Source organism: Eurytemora carolleeae, unplaced genomic scaffold (genome assembly GCF_000591075.1).
Source record: "Eurytemora carolleeae unplaced genomic scaffold, Eaff_2.0 scaffold110, whole genome shotgun sequence".
Taxonomy (NCBI): Eukaryota; Metazoa; Arthropoda; class Copepoda; order Calanoida; family Temoridae; genus Eurytemora; species Eurytemora carolleeae.
Window position 1 is genome coordinate 224,617 of NW_019396070.1, and position 20,750 is coordinate 245,366.

Sequence of the window (20,750 nt, forward strand, 5' to 3'; positions counted from 1 at the left end):
AGAAAAATATGTAAACAATAAATTTCCAAAAACCTTTAATTTTAATTCAAAGAAAAATAGAGGAATAAAATTGATTAAGTTTAAGTAGAAGATATCCCCTCTTTCAAGAATTTGAAGTTCTGGCCATGCAGCGAAAGACAAAAAGGTGAGTTTAACTCATTTCTACTGATTACATTATAGTTTAGTGCCAAACCTTATCAGCTCTCATGATTAAAGAGACAAAACATGAAAACTACTTAAAGGGACTGTGAACGTGATGTCATGTGACCTACTAAAAATAAAGTCATCTATGCTTGTTTCTGACTTAATACATTTCCCGAAAATCTCAAAATTATGCAATCAAAAAAGGTATAGTTGAAAATCCTGTATTTTGGAGAATAAAAAATCTTTAAAAACATCAAAATCCTTATCTTTGTTAAATATTAACAAAGATGACAATCAGTCCGCTTAATTTCGGTAACCACTCAACACTGTATTATAACTTATGCCCGCGCACAGTTAATCTTCAATTATTGTATACGTTTTTAGACATGGTAGTTGAGCTGAGAATATAGTATTGTCGAGAAATCTTTAGGATTCATTTGAGACCTATGAGACGTTGAAACGTTGCATATTTGGTTAGACAGCACGCGAATTCAATCTTTAAAATCCTTATAGAGAATGGAGAATCGGTTTTTTAAAAATTAAAATGTAAATACGACAAAAATGTAAAAAAATCAATAGGAAACTTATTAGATGTTCAGGAACACATTTCTCAGTAGAATTTTGTCAATAAATTAATAATAGAATTAATTATTTCTTTTAATCATTTCATAGAATTCCTTTGTGAATTTGTTTGCAGATTTATTAAAATGTTGTTTTTTCAATAAAAATCCCAGAAAATCTACTGAAGATGTTCCTGCGTAATAAGACATTACAGAATGCAATTACTAAATAAGATTATTTATTAAGAGTTCAATTTTCTTTTTTCAACCTTTTCATTAACAACAACTTATTGTAGAATTTTGTGATATTTTTCTTGGTCGTCATTGAATAATCAAAAAAAAAGATTCTCAAAATTATTTCACAAAAATGAGCAATCTTTGAGGGTTTTAAAGATTGAATTTATGCTCTTGCAGAACAAATGTTTACCGTAAAAACGTCTCGCAGGTCTCAAATAGATCCTTAAACATTTCTTTACAATACAACATTTTCAGCTTAACTACTAAGTCTGGCCAGACACTCCCTTTAAGGTACATGATAATATTCAACAAATATTTTATACTATAAAGAATTTTTGTTAGTTAAAAACCGTCCGTGGCCCTTGGGCGATGTTGGGTCGCACATGTTAATATGTTAATTGAGCCTAATTTGTTCAGCCGTATTATATATATTTTAAACAACAAAAATAAGGGGTTTCCAACAATTTTTTAGTATGAAACCTGTAATACTAGATCATTTTTTACTGAATTTTTCATGTTTTTATGGGGGACTAAAATCTTTTTAAATCACCCAGTTTAAAAGTTGTGTTGGGTCTGGTTCTTGCTCCGAGTGCAATATTTAATTGGGTATTTACTCTAGGGTCTCACTTTGGCTATATTTAGATTTGAATGATAAGGTTGTTAACTAAAAGGATTGAAAAGCATTATAAAATTTTAAGAATGGACTCAGAAAGGGATAGTTTTGAACTTTATTTATCTGTAGAATACAAAAAGTAAATGTATTAAGGGGACTGTAAGCGTAATTTCAAGTAACCCTCAGTTCTAAGATGTCTATGTCCAATTTACAATTTTATAATTTTTATCTGATCCATTATTTTAGAGGGTTGAAAGTCTTCACTTCTGATAATTCCGATATGTTTTCTTACAGTAGAAATGCGCAAGTCACTTTTATAGAGAAACCACAGTTGAAAATAAATAGTTTTTAAAATGAACATTCATACCTTATTCATACTTGATAAGACAAAGCTTTAAAGAGTACCATTGTGAATCAAACATCGCCATCTTTGCATGAAAGGTAACTTGAAATTATGCGTGTACAGTCCCTTATAATCAGACATTTCTTTAAACCTAGGTTCCTTATAATTTTTCTAACTTTAAGCTACTCTAATCAAACGGATATTTTTTGCTCATAAACTTGAGGTTTCAACATTCCTAACCCTCACTCCGGGTGCCAGTATGCTATGCAGACTCGGGCAGCTGCAAAAGTTCCATGTTGGGTTGAGTATTTACGACAGAGAAAAACAATACGATAATAAATTGGAGACCGATAAAAATCATAAAGTCAGGTTGTTAACCCTTGCAAAATCTGTTGAAAAAGAAATGATTAATTTAGTGTTTTTCTGTTGTAAAGGAACAACCTTACACTCTTTTAAGTTTTTTTTTTGTATATATGCTTTTAGATGCTAATACAACTCATATCATCTAATCCTTATTTCTTTGGAACATGATGGTGAACCTTATATATTTCAAACTTAAGTATTTATTTGTGCAGAATTTATTAAGGGAAATATTTAAGGGATAAGACACTAGGTTACATCAGAGGGGGGGGGGGAGTGAAGAAGTCCTTAATGGGTAATCACCGCCAGCCAAACGTGTTTTGCGGCATGCGCGCTCCTCAATTGGTAATCTGTACCACCTCAATAGGTAATCAGACAAAAAAGCGTAACATTAAATCGTTTATTTCTTAGAAATAAGAGTAAGACCATATTGACCACTGTTAATGGCCCTATGGTGTACAATATTGTTAAAGCTTTTTTTATTGCTCCTCAGTTTCGAAAATAATCTTTAAATATGCCACATGAAGCACTAGAAATAAAATTACGTTTTTAAACCTTTGCGCATGCGCACTCCTCAATTAGAAATAATAAGTGAACTTAATAATTCATTTTCACTGGTGGGTGTGATGAGACCAATTTTTCTAAATTTTTTGTTCTTTCTATGCATGTAATTAGTTTTGTTGTAGATGTTGAACTCGAGTAGGCAAACACAAAATCTAAACACTGTAAAGGTTTTTTGAAAATATCTTCTAAATGGAGATAGATATTATTTGGGTGGGATGAGGTCATATTTAGTAAACGGGCAGCCCGACCTTTTAGTATCTTAACTCCAATTATGAATGCAGTCATTAAATTGGCGAATTGGATCTAAGATTGGTAATTTTTTTCTAGCACTTTATGTGGTGTACTTTTAGATTTATAATCGAAACTGAGCTGAGCAGCAATAAAGAAAGATTTAACAATATTGTACACCATAGGGCCTTTAACAGAGGTCAATATGGTCTTATTTCTAAGAAATAAACGGTTTAATGTTAACTTGTTTTTTATTCCTAATTACCAATTGAGGAGCGTGCATGCCGCAAAATACGTTTGGGTGGCGTTTGTTTACTTCTGCACTCCCCCGCTCGTTACATAGATATAGGATTAGAATTTCTATAAAACTGACTTGCGGATTTTATGCAACAGTCACATGGAACCTAATTTACAGAATTTAACACTTTAAGATAGAAAACGACGATAGCTTCCTCATTCTTGTTAATATGAAGGAGTTGGACATTGATGGTTTATATCACAGACTACACAGACTGCTCATACACTCTACCTGGATAGGCTGAGCAGGCCTATAGTGTCCCGGAACGCCATGCTACGGATCCATGTAATGTTTTTTGACTGACATCTCACGGCCACGTGTTGCATTCAGGGGTTAATTTTGACAACTTTTAAAGAAATACTCCAATTTTAAACATAAAACATAATGTTTATGAATATTTTCTACTTTTAAAGAATTTGCATTTCCTATTCAAAGGATCCTTAAATATTCCTCAATACAGATGTCTCCTGATTGGTCGTGTATAGTAATTGTTCACAATAGAACATGCTGTGGAAAATATCGCAAATAATTGGTGTTAATCGATCTCTGTAACTGTCTTATCTCTGGTTTATATCTACGGTCTCTTTAAGGGTAATTTCAAGTGACCCTTCATTTAAATTAAAGATGACAATGTCCCATTTATAACTGTACCATTGAAAGCTTTGTCTGATCAAGTATGAACTGGATATCAAAGTTTTTGTTTCTTTTAACTGTTAATTTTCATTTGCGGATTGTCTGTGAAAGTGACTTGCGCATTTATTGTTTATAACAAGCAATGGATAAACTCACAGAAATAAAACACTTTTCCAAGTAAACAAACGACAGTATCTTTCACATATTTGAGCAGATTAAGGTTTCAAGGATACCGTTGCAAATCGGGCATTGCCATTTTTGCATGGAAGGTCACTTGAAATTACGCTTACAGTCTCTTTAAGCATGCATTTCTGAAATCTATCCCTCATGATTTCCTAGCTTAAAACATAAAACATCTGAATAATATTTGTTGTGTGAATGAATGTATCCCTGAGATAGGATTATCTCCGCTCCTGTATAAAGGTATCTAGGTGGAGAAGGAGCACTAATAAAACCAACCCAAAGAACGTTCAATTAGAACCGCTCGATGTGATACACCCCGTCCCATATCATATTGGATTAGCTCAAAGATTCAACGCTGAAATACGCACATAATACTCGAAGCAAATTTTTATATTCGGCGTGTACAAATTTTTTAAAATGAGTCATACTTTTTGAACTTTCTGATTAGTCCCGAAATCGTAATTTAGAGCAATAAACGATCCGAAATTATGTGCGACACACTGTATATTGATTCACAAAAGGATTATACGGAGTAAAATTGAAAAAAAGGTCTGTTCGTGCATAGATAATAAACCATGGTCATGGACTTTAAAATAGAGCGTTTAAAATGATGGAATGGTGGATTTCATGAAATTATGTTTATTTATATATATATATATATATATCTCCTTATTATAGGTTTTAATGGAAGTGTTCATGAAATTACGTCTTTATAGCCCCTTATTATATGGTTAAATGGTGGATTTCATGAAATTACGTCTATATATATATCCTTATTATAGGTTTTAATGCAAGTGTTCATGAAATTACGTCTTTATAGCCCATTATTATATGGTTAAATGGTGGATTTCATGAAATTACGTCTATATATATATATCCTTATTATAGGTTTTAATGGAAGAGTTCATGAAATTACGTCTTTATAGCCCTTTATTATAGGTTTAAATGGTGGATTTCATGAAATTACGTCTATATATATATATCCTTTTAGCTTTTAATGGAAGAGTTCATGAAATTACGTCTTTATAGCCCCTTATTATAGGTTTAAATGGAGGTGTTCATGAAATTACGTCTATATAGCCCCTTTTTATAGGTTTTAATGGAAGAGTTCATGAAATTACGTCTTTATAGCCCCTTATTATATGGTTAAATGGTGGATTTCATGAAATTACGTCTATATATATATATATCCTTATTATAGGTTTTAATGGAAGAGTTCATGAAATTACGTCTTTATAGCCCTTTATTATAGGGTTAAATGGTGGATTTCATGAAATTACGTCTATATATATATATATTTCCTTATTATAGGTTTTAATGGAAGAGTTCATGAAATTACGTCTTTATAGCCCCTTATTATAGGTTTAAATGGAGGTGTTCATGAAATTACGTCTATATAGCCCCTTTTTATAGGTTTGGAAGAGTTCATGAAATTACGTCTTTATAGCCCCTTATTATATGGTTAAATGGTGGATTTCATGAAATTACGTCTATATAGCCCCTTATTATAGATTTAAATGGAGGAGTTCTTGAAATTATGTCTATATAGCCCCTTAATATAAGATTAAAAATGGTGGATTTCATGAAATTATGTCTAAATAGCCCCTTATTATATGTAGGTTTAAAATGGTTTGCGATATCATTAAATTTTTTATTATCCTGGACCTTTACAGATTTATGAAGTTATAAAAAATGAAATGTCTGTTCTGATTTCTAATCTCTTTGTATCGAACCATCAAGAAGAGGTGTTCAGCCACCTCATGACAATTTAATAACTAAATTTTATAATTTTACACACCATATAAGGCATGCATGACATGCATGACTCGAAGAAATGAAATATTGTATTTTACGCTCATAAACTAATAAACTCAAAACAGGGGTAATATGTACGCACATATCTGATATCAAATTCAACAATGTACATTAAATATTTATTTGAATCAATAAATATTGTTTAACCATAGCACTAGAATGAGAATCCCTGATTGAAACAGCTGACATTCCTAGCATACATAGCTACCATTCCTATTCTCACCATTGTAATGATTGTAATATGGAGCTTAATAAACCCCTTTATATTCCACCTAACCCTTCAACTATACTCAGAACATGAACCGAGAACAGAACAAAAACAGAAGGTTTTCTTATCCGTACAATCGTTTAGTCAATCCTGCCCTCCTTATAGGTTACTAGCTAGAAGTGCCAAAAGTTGCCAATGGAAGAAAAAATGTTATTTTTGAAGAGAATATTAGATTTTTTTTATTTTTGAAAAAGACGAAATTTTTTAGCCAATTGATACTCCCCCGGCATCCATGGGTTCCCTCAAAAAAATTGAGCTCATTCGGTCTCGCCGTTTGGCCAGCTATAGCTAACATAAGAATACTGGACATACAGGGATATTCAGAAAATACTGGACATACAGAGATATTCAGAGAATACTAGACATACAAGGATATTCATAGAATACTGGACATACAGGGATATTCAGCGAATACTAGATNCTGGGTACAGGATACTGGGTACAGGATACTGGGAATAGGATACTGGGTACAGGATACTGGAACATCTTCTTGAATAAGCAATCAAATAAGTACTTATGGAACATATTCTAAAATAAACACTTCTTGGACATATCTCGAAAAATTATGAATGAATTTTGATTGTCAATTGAAACATTAATCAATCTAATATTATTTAGAATGCAGAAATAAGTTAAACTAACTTCATTTTGACAAGAATTTTTTTTTTCAATTTTCATGAAAAATTTGCTGAAATGAGTGAAAATTTAAAAAAACGGTGTATTTTCCAGGATAAAAATCCGTACAATTTGAAAACAAATCCGTACAATCCGTACAATTTTAGGGTTAAAAAAAAATCAATCCGTACAATCCGTACATTTTGGCCACCCTGCAGATAATACTGGACATACAGGGATATTCAGAGAATACTGGACATACAAGAATATACAGAGAATACTGGACATACAAGGATATTCAGGGAATACTAGACATACAGGAATTTTCAAAGAGTACTAGACATAAAGGGATTGTCAGAGATTACTAGACCTACAGAGATATGCAGCGAATACTGGACATACATGGATATTCAGAGAATACTGGACATACAAGGATATTCAGAGAATACTAGACATAGAGGAATATTCAAAGAATACTGGACATACAGGGGCATTCAGAGAATACTGGACATACAGAGATATTCGGAGAATACTAGACAGAATACAGGGATATTCAGAGAAAAATAATTTTTTCCGTAGCTAGCTAAATAAGGACAATTAATGTATTTAAAAGGGTTTTACGAAGTGTCGTTTTGTGTCCTTGCATCTTAAAAATGAGAAAGATATTCGGTGTTTACAAAAGATTTAATGTTATATAATATCAACAATCCCATTTAACCCCAAAAATAATATGTTTATCTGTTCTTTTTGAGACAATCGTCTTTTACTTTCCTAAAATGGTCATTTTTTTGCTTTGTTAATCTTCTGGTAAATTTGGTGAAATTTGGTTAAATCTCGTTCTCTATTTACCAAGAAAATGTCATATTAAGCGGGTCACGCTGTAGAAATAGATAACTCACTCTTCATAAATTCCAAACAAGAATTTTTTTTTTAAAACCTTTTACTTAACGTAATAGTACCCAGGATTCAATCCTGTAAGAAGGAAATTTATTTAAAAATACAGGTCTACAACAATATCACATCATAGTTGTCAAGTTAGGTGAGCGAAGCGTGATTACAGATTAGTTTAAGATGTAAAATGTGAGGTGTGATCCAAGGTAAAAAATACACAAGTGAATTGAAAAAGTTTAATGTTTACTTTTACACCTGGCTCCGTATGAGCAGTGTCCGGCTGCCCAGAATCTGCAGGTTTTCAGGGATAAATCGTGATAGTTCGGACAGTGATTTCCCCTCTTACACTTAGAGATGGAATTAAAGTAGGGACACACCTTTCGTTTCCTAGACTCATCATAGTTCGGATACGATTGGTAGGATCCAGGACGGTTCTCAGGGAGTCTTCCAGGCACACGTCCTTGGTTGGAGTTGAGGGTAGTTTTTGTTGTGGATTGTGGTAGATTATGTCCAGAGTAGGGAGGAAGCGGTCGAGAGATGGGTGGGGCTGGAACTCTACCAGTAGATTGCTGGGAATTAGCAGCCCATGAAGATGAAGAAGACCATGAAGGAGATGATGAAGAATTAGCTGGCCATGAGGATGATGATGACGAAGTTTGAAGCCATGGAGAATTGGATGTCCATGAAGATTGTGGAGTTGATTTAGCAGTCCATGATGAGTTAGCATTCATAATACTTGAAGGATGATTTTCTGAAGTGGTTAGTAACGTCTTGTCAGATGGCATGGGTGTATTATTACATGTTTGAAGGGGAATATCTTTATTAGTTGCTAGGGGCATTACCATTAGAGTTGCTGGGGGTGCTGCATTTCCAGTAGTTGGGGGCGTTTCCTTTCCAGTAGTTGGGGGCGTTTCCTTTCCAGTAGTTGGGGGCGTTTCCTTTCCAATAGTTGGGGGTGTTGCCTTTACAGTAGTTGGGGGCGTTTCCTTTCCAATAGTTGAGGGTGTTGCCTTTCCAATAGTTGGGGGCGTTTCCTTTCCAGTAGTCAGGGGTGTTACCTTTCCAGTAGATGGGGGCGTTAACTTTCCAGTAGTTGGGGGTGTTTCCTTTACAGTGGTCTTCTCAGCTATTGGGAGTGTTTTCTTTTCAGTTTGAATAAGGATATTAGTTTGATGTGGCGTATTTTTTTCAGTTGATGGGGTAATTGCTTTATCCATTGATGGAGCAATTGTTTTGGCCGTTAACGAGGCAGATCCCTTATCCGTTGATGGAGCTGGTAGCTTTTCCGTTGATGGGACAATTACCTTGGTCGTTGGTGGGGTAATTGTCTTGGCCGTTGATGGGACAATTACCTTGGCCGTTGGTTGGTCAATTGTCTTATCCGTTGATGGGACAATTACCTTGGCCATTTGTGGAGCAATGATCTTATCCGTTGATGGGATATTTGCCTTAGCTGTTAATGGGGCAATTGCCTTGGTAGCTGCTGTGGATGCTGCCTCTTTTATTGACAATGGAACCACGTTTGTAGGTGGAACAGAAGAAGACTTACCAGTGGTTAAAGATGTTGTTTTAACAGCACCTACTATATTATAATCTATTACAAGGGTTGGATGTTGAACCTTCTCCATGTGCTTGATGTTCTCCATCTGTTCAATAGTGTTAGTTGGTTCTTTCCTCTCCGGCCTTAATTCCCGTGTAGCGGGCTGTTTATTCTCCTGGACATTTCCACAATTTTGGGAAATCATTTCTGGCAAATTCCCAGGTTTATCTGCTTCTTTGTTGACTGGATTCAAGTCAGATTTGGGATCCAGTTCTTCATTACCTAGGGATTTGATCCCTGGGTTAAGGTCTCCAACGTTCCTGGTTTCCTGGTCATTTTGCGTCATATTGTTTTCTAAAGGTTTAATTGTTGGAGCGATCAAGGACTCGGGGATAGAAGTAGGGTCTCTTGAAGAATCGGCTTCAACCCTACTTGGGGATTCAAACTTCTCCAGGTTCTCTCTGAACAGTCTCCACCCCTCCTTCAGCTCGTCCTGACACAGAGAACACCTTCGTTCGTTCTTCTTAAGGATTCCCTGCAAATTATTCTGATATTTCTGATGTGTAAGATGAACAACTCCCTTCTCCATCCCTCTCCGGGGACAGGATTCCTTCAAGGCAAATGTTTTGCAAGGAGGAGGCATCTTAAGATGTTGAACCTCGGAGAAATGAATAAAATTACACTCGGATTTCCTCCGACAGCTGGCTGTATATTCTTTATAACATATTCTATCCTGCCTGTATCGTCTATCCATTGGATTAAAGAGCTTGCAGTTAAACGAGCATTTCTTACAGTTGAGAACAGTTTCCTTGAGAGTGAGGATATACGCTTTCTGGAGCTGAGATGGAGTGTAGTGGGGGAAACAGTTTAGTTTAGAACATCCAATTCTCAAGTAGTCCATACAATAGCGGATATTTAGGATGGAGTTTATACTGTGGGCAGCCTGGCAACCTTTAGTGTTGCAGTGTCCTATATCCGGGCATATCTGGGTATTCAGGGAGATATGAGTACATTTCATCCTGAGACCAGGTTCTACGACTGGTTCAGGTTTATCAATGATCTCGATATCATCATCATCCGTGCTGACTGCTTTCTTTTCTGGATCCTCAGTCTCAGTTCCATATTTAGGTCCTTTCTCAGTCTCTAAGTCTGCAGGTTTGGGATTTACTTCTCCGGGTGGTTGAGATGATGTAGCTGTTTTCTCAGCCTCCAACCTCTTGCAATTTTCACATTTCTCCTTGCTATTCTCCACATAGGACTCGTAAAACCTACAAATATTGTTTACATCGTAAACATGGTTCAAGGCGGGACAAACAAACGGAGGGAAACTCTTAGCGCAAACTTTCTTAGTTAGATAATCCATACAGTATTCAGAGTTGCGTAGTTTAATGAACTCCTGACTGAAGGTGTGCTGGAGGGAGGATAGGCAGCCAGGAACAGAACACTGGTTTCCTAGCAAACCTACCTTACAGGCCTGGGGTTTCAGGTCAACATGATTACACCGATTCTTCGGCAGGTCTTCACAACTTTTCTTCTCACCACTGAACATTAATGTATTAGTAATATTGAAACGATTGCAAATAATATGTTTTCTAAGTATTTTAAAACTAAATATAAGACCTAGTATAAGATAGAAACTTACTATTTCATCAAAAATGTAAAATCATTTTTACGCCATCAAAAATTTAAACAGACGTAAATTAGAGGCAACCGAAGACAGAAATAAAATATAAAAACTCATTCAGTAATTAACGAAATAAAAAACATAAATCATGCGGTAAGTAGATTTTTTAATGTTTTTAAACATGTTGAATGTTGATATGGATATTTCGAAATTTAAATAATTGTTTCATTAATTTTGTCATACTTAGAACTTATTCATATTTATAATTTTCAAGCGATTTTTAAGATTTTGACATTTCTGAACTCAGTGTTTCAATACGGGTATTTTCATATCCATCTTCGTTGATTTTGACAATCTTTTATTCGCGCTTACGTTAGTGAATTGAATTGCACAAAAAAGCAAAAATCTGAATGAGTTTGAAAATTACAAAAAATCTCAAATATAAAGAATTCTACCAAAGAAATATTTAGCACTGGTGCAAGATGGACTACATCATTTTTTTTCAAAGTTCCCCATAGTTTTACTTTACCCTTAATATTAGTAAGTCATTTTAAGTTTAAAATCTTTAACAAAGTGGTTTTACCTGAAAATACCTTCTCCATCTAGTTCTATCGCTTTTACTCCAGATGCATCTTGAACCTTGGTTGCAGTAAGAGTACTCGGATTCTCAATGATTGCTTGTTTAAACAAAGCAAGTATTTTACTCTTATCCTTCTCTGTTCCCTTAGCTCCAGGTCTGGTTAGAGTAGGAGAGATTTTACCGTCTTCCTCGCTCAGTTTTCGTTTCTTTGTCGTTATTTCGGATTTAGTTTCATTCTCTCTCTTCTTACCAGACCTAACCCTGACAATGATCTGACCGACAACCTTCCCCTTGACTAGGTGTTTAGCTATATCCAACCTGTTCCGGATACTCATGTGGAGCTTCTCGTCTCGACAAATCTTCTTCTTCTGTCGCTCCGGGATAAATATTGCGCTGCTTTTAAAATCCGGATGACGGATAATCTCATGAACTTTTCCGTAAACATGATCGTCTCCGTTCTCCACCAGAACCTCGGCATAGCTCACGTTCTTACTTGGTATCTCAATACTCTCCTGCAGCTTGACATTATACCGTCTCAGGCTGGTAGGTTCTCCAGATTGAACCTCTGCGCTAGGTTTGACGGGAGAAGGTTGGGGTTCAGGTTTAGATGATCCAGGTTCAAGTCTTGTATCCGTCTGAGGTTTAAGGTTTGCATTCACCGTGGCCGGATTTTTTATTCCTCCTAAACTTGAAACTTTTTTCTTCACCAAGATCGGAGATTTCTTGAACTTTTTCTTCTCCGGTAGTGTCGCCTTAGGAATCCTCTCCTCTAGCAAAACAATATTCTGATCTGCCTCCAGTGATACTGGAGCAGAACTTATATTTTTCAAATCCACAAGAACGTTAGTTCCGTTGATGAGTTCCAGTACAAGCTCCAACTTGTCTTGAAACTGTTCGAACTCGAAATGTGTGTGTAAGATGTACTTCTTCGTCAACTTCTGCTTCAGGCTGAGGGACAAGGATCTCTCGTCTCCAGGTCCCACAGTCATTTTCTTCCCTAGCTTCAGCTCAATATAATCCTGGTTCTTGGTTCCATAGAAGATCTGTCGGAGTGTCTCCTCCTCCTCATCCGGCACAGTGAGCACATCAATCTGCTCTGATCTAGTATCATTCTTGTGTGCCGGAGTACTTGTTTCAACTGCCGGAGTTGACTCTACTAAGTCTCCGCCTGTAGTTGAAGTTACTTCGTCCAGGCAAATCGTTATTGGTCCCGGAACCGGAGAAGGTTTCCTGTAAGCAGGTTTCTTGGTTTCTGTAGTGCTAACAACCGAACCCATCTCTACAACATTGTGATTAGATTTTCCGATGTTATAACCGAGAATTCTCTTTGCCAGTGAAACCAGGGAGTCAGAGTAACCTTCTATAGCGATTTCATTCTCCTGGAGTCTGAGGGTAGTCCCTGTGTAATGAGCTATTAGCTGGAGATGGGTTAACCCTGCAGGCTGAACAGAACTAGCAAGGGGGAGAGAATCCATGTATACCTCTAGTGCAGCGCGGTACTTGGGTCGGTTTCCTAGATAACATAAAAAATTATTTATAAATAAAATTCTTGCCAGTACTTAAATCTTTCGGTAGAAGTGTGAGAAGAAGTATGCTGAGACCTTTGTTTTTTTTACCTGGAAATTGTTCAAAGACTGTTTTAGTTTCCATGATCCTATTGTAACCATCTATACAGGATTTTCTATCCTTGGCCCGAACCAGGAAGAAGGTTCGATTCTTCTCCAATACCGGGATAAACACTACCCGCTTACTCAAACTATCCTCTAAACATACAATTTGGTAAATAATTGATTTAAATATCTTAACAAGGTTTTCCTGAGTTACGGTAAATAAAAGATATAAAAATCCCCGACCCCCCCCCCTGGCATAACGGACTTTTTTAATATAATAAATGAAAATATATCAGAGTGGGTCGAAACCAAATCAGACTTAAGGGACGTCCTTCTTTTCACGACTTCGCTGTCATAGATTTTATTAGTCTTGCAATATGCAATATGAAATACCATCACTATTGTTTTTAAAAATCTAAGTTATAAAACTGTATTTAAAACTAAGAACTATTTTTCCACAGTTTTTATTTTTATTCATTTCTAGATATTAAAAACTAACCAAGATCCTGCAAAGTATCCGGGTCAGACATGTGTCTCCTAGTCTTCTCTGCCCAATTAGTCGTCTCCACCATATCATAATATTTCTTATCCGGGTTCGGGATACACAGAGTAGCTCTGTATTCAACTCCGTCCGCCGGAGAAATCTTTCCAGATCTAACCTTGACCATAAGTTTAACCTCGAGGCCGGGTTCAAGGTTTAAAGAGTTCTCCGCGTTGTCGAATGTTTTAATTTTGTTACGCGGCACAATAGCAGTGTGGATGAACTTCTCCTTCACAAAAGCAACACAGTACTTATCCTAAATAGATATGTTTTACTACGCATAGATTTAGATAAAAATCATATCAATGAAATCATCAGAAAAAGGGTTAGATTTAGAATTTCGAGTTAATGATAATCAAAACCTTATCAAGTCAAATAAGTAGGGGTTGCATTGGTTCAAAATATGTTTCTGTCTCGGACCTCTTTAGTTCTTCAGATCTGTTTCAAATGGTTTGATAGATTTTGTATTTACTTTTTTGTAATTCTCTTTTCCTTTTACAATTACCTTTGGTTCATGATACATAACAAATCCACTAAAGAAGAATTTTCCATCGTCCCAGGAGGAGAGGGGGATAGAAACCTCACTAGTGGATATTCCATCCTTGTTGAGTCGGGGGATATGGACCAGGATCAAGTCCTGATCCTCACCCTTACCCTTCAACAGCTTTTCCACATCGGCATCCTCCTGTACCTGAAGACCGTGGATATAAAGGTTCCTGGCCGAGAAAACGGCGTTGGTCGGGAACTCATCGTTGAAGATCATAACGCTGCACTCTGTCTTGGAGGCGTCCATTTTTACACCAAGGAAAAGATCGCAGAAGTCCTCGTCAGGATCTAAAGGCGCAGTGATCTTTTGAGATTGAGAGGAAGTTATAACTCTCTTTTGATGCGAAGTTGATGGTTTAGATATCTTTTCAATACTCTTTAAGGATTGTTTATCATCATTACTCTTTTCTGCTTTTGGGGGTGTACTCTTTTTAGTAATTGGTTTGCGTTCGTTCTCCGTGGGGGAAATCTTTCCCGTCTTGGAAGGAGAATTCATCTTTGATTTAGAATTGGTAGGATTAGTTTTCTTCTCTATCAAGGGATTTGTTGATTGAGATGAGACAATTAAAGGCTTTTGCGGACTCAGAGTGGTTGTTGCTGTTTTAATCTTAACCTTTATGGGGGAGGTCTCGTTTGATTTTTCCGAGGATTTCTTCTTGATTTCAGTCTTAAGAGAAGGAATCTTCTCTGGGTTGTCATGAAGAGAAACCTTTTTATTTTCAATTTCTGTTGCTTTATTGGTGGTGATTAGTTCCTTACCAAGACTTGGTTTGGTTTTCTCAGGGATAACAGATAAAACAGATTTAGGTGGATGAGGTTCGGAGTCTGTTTTCTTCTGTTCATCTTCTTTGAAACTATTTAGTATTACAGTAACAGAATTCTCTGTCATAATATTTTCTGCTAAAATCTTAATTTCTTCAGATTCCATGGATTTCCTGTCTTTCTCAGATTCTTTAGACATTGGTTCATTTGATAAAAACGTTGTTTTCTGTAGAATAGAGGACGACGCATCCATATGGTCTGAAGATAATTTAAACTCCAGGTGCTCCTTTATACTTGACTCCAAGGGAATAACTTCTTCAGCAACTTCTGGAACAACCTCAGTTATTTTATCAGTATCTTCAGTTGAAATAGGTTTAAAAATATTTTCTTCTTTAGTTACAAGTTTTAAATTCTTGTTTGTTCTAGCAGGACCTGTAGATAACTCCAACTCAACAATATCAATTCCATCAAAGGACGAATATCCAATCATATCTCTCAATCCAGGATTAATTTCATTTTCCGACTCCAGGGTGTCCAACCTATCACAGAAATGAAGCACCATCCATTGAACAACTTTGACATCAAAGTTATCTCCATTCAGGTCGTTAATATCCTTCAAGCAGTAAAATCTGTCGGAGAACGCGGCAACCCAGTCCTGTAACACGGCGTTCTTGTTCATCTCATGCAATTTATTAGTTTCCACAAACAACTCTTCCAAACTTTCAATTCCAAAATTTAATATTTCACTGTAGAATCGTTCTCCGAAATCCAGAAAATCGTAATCTATGTCCTCCAGTCTGCACCCAGTGTACTGTATCATGGTTGCAAACAACGGCGTGTACTCTGTGTCACCCATTAGGGAGGGGAACTGGTCGGAAAGATCACCCTGAAATGTATTTTTCTTTATCTTTTCCTTTATAACTTTCAACTGAGGAACAAGAGGTTTAAGCTCGTCAATCGGGATTGGTTCTCTCTCTCTGGATACTTTAGTAGATAGTGTGAGGGGAGCAAGCTCTGAAATATCCATATCCATATTTTCAGGGGTTGCTTGAAGGTCTGTCAAAGGTTTAGGTACTTCAGTAATCTCAGGTGATTCGGAGATTTGGTGTAAAGATTTAGGTTCAATACTGATCTCCAGAAAATCAGGGGAAACGGTAGGTTCCAGTATTTTGTCTTGGGAGGAGAACTGATCAAAGATAGGTAAATCTGGCACCAGAGAGAGATCTTCTTCTAGTACTTCCATCCCCTCAACATCTAGGTTGGAATCAATATTGAAGGATGTAAAGGTTGGGTTCAGTTCCTCCCAGTTATCTACTATGGGTGGGACCGGAGTAAGGTGACCAGAAAGCTCCTTAAATAAATCATCATTCGCCAGAAACTCTGATGCCGTGGAGGCCATGAACTCCAGGTCTACGTCCAAAGCCTCGGACTTATTCTCCACACTAACCTCGGATCTCAGCCCAACCTGTTCAGCAGTATTATCCTCACTCAGGATCTCATTTAAACTATCCGTTGATGTTTCAGAATCCTCTGAGCTAGGTTGGATGTATAACTTCTCCAGGTTAACAAAAGCACTGCGGGTTGAGATGGTTTGTTCATCTAAGGAGCTTGAATCCTCCTCTGCTTGTTCAACTAAGCCAAAAAGCATTCCTTTCGGTAACCTAACCTTATTCTTGGTAATGTTCTTAACTTTCACAAGGAGAACTCCAGAAGTGTTTGATCTCTGTTGAGAAGTTTTAATCTGAAACAATTCAGTTCTGGATTCACTTAACGGCAGAATGTCAAACAATGTGTTGTTGTTGTCTCTGACTCCGGGTACTATAAGGAGAGAAACCAGGGAAACCTTGTCAGGATCAAGAGAAACAGAACGCTCCAGGTGTAATTCTAAGTACTGTTCATCAAATATCTTCAGCTCTGGTTTCTTTATTGCTTCTCCGAGCAATTTGTTAAATTCGCCTAAAAAGTATTTTAATTGTAAAAATTAAATCACGGACTTTGGAGAAAAATTTTGTTTTTGAAATGAATGATAACTCATGTTTTCGTAAAAGAAAAACTGCTGAGAAGGTATTCTTATAAATATCTTGATACCTGACATAATAGGAAAAGCGAAGTTTGATGAGAACTGATTATTTTCTAACTCAGTCCGGAGAATATGTTTCAGGGTTGCAAACCCAACCTTGGCCAGGACGTTACTCCGGGCCTTCTCTAGGCGTGTAGGCTCAAGATCAGGAAGAATACTTCTAGCAAATTTATCCAGGAACTTGAGATTAAAGATTTTCTTGGAAACTTCCTTCTTCTTAAACAAGGTTTGAAGATTGGAGAAACCTGAAATAAGATCTAAAAACTTCTTCATCAATCCGTTCCTTCTCATCCCAGCAAACAGATACACCAAACTATCATCATCTAGAACTGATACAAGGATAACTCCGCCCGTTCCGTCCTGGGATTTCAGAGAGGATTCAAATATACGGAGCAGTTCATCCAGAGCATCTTTCTCCGGGATGCAAGGAACACGTTCCTTTCCAGTTCCATACATCCAGCTTTTACTCCGCAACTGTTCCAATTCCAACCTTAAGATTTAAACTGTAAGACAATTAAACTACAATTTTTAAAAGCTTAAAAACTAATTCCAACCTTGCTGCTGACTGTGGTTCTATTCTGCCGGAGTAAGAAGAAAGATCAACCCCGCAGCTCCATTCTGATCCATCTAACCCGTCCCCATGTACAGCTATACTACCTAGCACGGAGTAATCTCCGTCCAATGTTGATATTTTCACTAAACCAACATCAATCACTGCAACTAAATATGGAGATACCGGGAGCCGGATGTAACTAAGAAATTTCTCCGGAGATTTAAATTTGCTAAACAATCTTTTCATAATGTGAGATCCAGGTTCAGATTCAGGGAAGGGTTCATCAAACTCCTCGGAAAACAAATCCTCAAGACGGGATTCATCCTTGGAAATATGCTTGAGAAAGGAGGGATCAAACCGTCCCATTGTCAGAGTGTTAAGATCCGTCCAGGAGGAGAAAAAGTCTTCCAGAAGCTTCCCACTCTTTACTTGGAATATTTCAAAGGAATGAACACACACAAACACAGCAACTAAACAAAATTAGAATTGTTATTATAATAAGTTGGTTTAATTTGAAGAAATTTCTAAAGTAACATCAAAAAACCCTTGAGAAACGTCCAAGGTCGTCTTTAATAAGTAAAGCCAAAGCGAATTTAAAAATAACGTTTTCCTAGGATCATGGAGTTTGAAATTCGTCAAATTTAAACGTAAAAGATAAACCAAAAATTCAAGATTTAAGATTCCCGTAAATAATCCTGAAGAGGTTCTAAATTATATTGGAAAGGATACCTAGTTCTGTTCCAGGACTAAACTGCTCCAGATAGGACGGAATATCTTTGACATTTTTAAACTCTGTATCTATCTCGCTACTGGAGCTGGTAAGGGTAAGGTTCAAGATCCGGGTTCCGGAGTTTTGAAAATAAATAAAAACAAACTCTTTGTTCCCTCCGGCTCCGGGTTTATCTAAATTAAAATAAGATTAATCTAAACTAAATAAAATAGAACGGATCCCATCATCTTGATTTGCTTTTTTGTGTTCAGGATTCAATTAAATATCTATATAATAAAACAAGACATTCGTAAATATATGTGTTGCGTATAGCCGCTTAACCGGCTGGAAAGATTAGACTGAAATTTTTTGTGGACACTCATAGGTTGTCAAGGGGTGTTGTAGACTAAACAAATTCGAAATAATTTTTTTTAAAACGTTTTTTTCTTTAAAATTATTTTTTTCCACGGGCAACGCCAGGCCCTTCATCTAGTTGGATATAAACGATAGAATTTTTCCATAATGATAGTTTTGTTCGATTTAATAAGTGTTTATTAAAAAGCATTTTTAATACTTATCATGAAAATATAAAACTTTTAAAATTGTAATCCAACATTACCTTTCTTAACACCAAGGTTTAAAAAACTCATATTTTGCTTCTCTGAGAACATAGAGTGTCTGAACCTTTGAAGAACCTGCTCTGCGGCTAGGACAGAGCTAAATTCTAGGAAAGCGGAGGCATCTTCTGCTCTTCTCACTATACGGATATCTGTGGGTTTGCGAAGTTTCGTATTTGAAATAGCTTTCAGGATTTGTTGTTGAGTAGTTTCTTTATCTAGATGCTCCACGTGAAGGATATTAGAAGGATCAATACTATCATTTCCCAAAGTCTAATCAAAACTGTGCTTAATGGAATTCTTTGCCACAAACTCAAATTTTCTAATCTCTTCCTCATTGCAAACTGATGGTGTAAGCCTTTTATCATTTCAAACTTGATTGTTTTCTCTAACAGAATTTATAGTTTGAAATATGTAAGGTCTACGTCATTGGGTTGAAAAGATATAGAGATTAGAAAATCAGAGTTTGTGGCAAACACTCAATTTTTTTTCTAGAAATAATTTTAGTCTTAAAATAATACTTTAACCGCAACAAATTTTTATAAGTTATGAAAAAAAACAATTTAGAATTTCGCAGATTTCAATGTTTTCACTGGTGGATTTCCCAAAAAATAAAAAAATAAAAATCTTCTCTGGCAAATTTTTGATATATCATTTTCCTTTGTGTGATATTCGTTACCCTTAATAGTAATATTATTTGGATACAAACAAATAAATCAGCAGGCTAGTCAAATTTATAGAGAGAAAAAGAACTAGAAAGAACTCAGTTTAAAACTAATGTTAATTTATTTAATGTAAACAAAAGAAAATTGTCGAAAAAGTTATTTGTCTGCATTTTTTATAAAAAAAACTTGTTAATGAAGAACAAAGAATATTGCCAATAAAGGTGCTATGGAAACGCCTCAACACGGAAACGTCTCAACACGGAAATGCCTCAAAAAAAAGCGGAAACCCCTCAAAAACCGGTTTTTTTGAGACGTTTCCGCAATTTCTGCAAGAAAAACGGAAATCCCTCAAAACCCAGTATTTGAGGGGTTTCCTCTTTATTTTGAGGCGTTTCCTAAAATTTTTGAGGGGTTTCCGCCTTTCACCTGACAATTATTTTTGAGGAATTTCCCAATATTTTTGAGGGATTTCCCAATATTTTTGAGGCATTTCCGCAAAATTTTTGAGGCGTTTCCGTATTTTAAAAACTTGATTTAGTTGAGGTGTAACAGACAGACAAGCCAAATTTATATATAGATTAATTAAAAATAAATTTATACCCCCCCCCTACCACGAGTAATAAATTTTTGATAATTTGGCAGATGTCTTTTGATGTCTAATTTTTTATTTGAAATTTTTTTTATTTTTTCTCCAAAAGAAAATCAATAATTTTCCCAATTTAGCAAAAAAAACCTCCCCAAACAATTTTTTGCGCTCCGCAAAAAGATTTCAAAAACTTCAAAAAATTTGATTTTTTTTTTGAAAAATCCTATATTTCGGGAAAATATATGTATACTGCTGCAAATTTAAGCTGTACAGATTTTATTTCATTAATGAAAAGATTAATTAATCCCCATTAAGTTACGGGGGAAAATGTACATTTAACATAAAAAGCAAAAACGAATTACAATTAAAAACTACAAAATTTTGATGTAAAAAGAAAATCCGGGCTTAAAAAACCCGAACAAAGATAGGAATTGAACCTCCAGTCTGAATCATGGAGCCAATTGTAATGGATTTCGTCATTTGATATAAATAACATTTATGACTGAGTTCAAAGATTCAAGAAACGAAATTTTTGTTAGTTATCTATGTAATGAAGCTCTTCACTCATATTTATATAAACATGTA

At 35.7% G+C, this 20,750-nt stretch overlaps 1 protein-coding gene across 1 annotated transcript in view; it reads right to left on the minus strand.

The window, feature by feature from the left end:
- Positions 1 to 7,826: 7,826 nt before the first annotated feature.
- The window catches only part of LOC111712001 (uncharacterized), a 14,464-nt gene continuing 1,540 nt past the window's right edge, over positions 7,827 to 20,750 (minus strand). Inside the window, exons 2-10 of the mRNA XM_023486507.1 lie at positions 18,917 to 19,187; positions 18,318 to 18,491; positions 17,590 to 18,058; positions 17,044 to 17,525; positions 14,153 to 16,911; positions 13,606 to 13,903; positions 13,113 to 13,259; positions 11,500 to 13,009; positions 7,827 to 10,833 (exon numbers count right to left, since the gene is read on the minus strand). Of these exons, the coding sequence (XP_023342275.1) occupies positions 7,989 to 10,833; positions 11,500 to 13,009; positions 13,113 to 13,259; positions 13,606 to 13,903; positions 14,153 to 16,911; positions 17,044 to 17,525; positions 17,590 to 18,058; positions 18,318 to 18,491; positions 18,917 to 19,187 (8,955 nt within the window). The 3' untranslated portion in view covers positions 7,827 to 7,988. The remainder of the gene's footprint in view (positions 10,834 to 11,499; positions 13,010 to 13,112; positions 13,260 to 13,605; positions 13,904 to 14,152; positions 16,912 to 17,043; positions 17,526 to 17,589; positions 18,059 to 18,317; positions 18,492 to 18,916; positions 19,188 to 20,750) is intronic.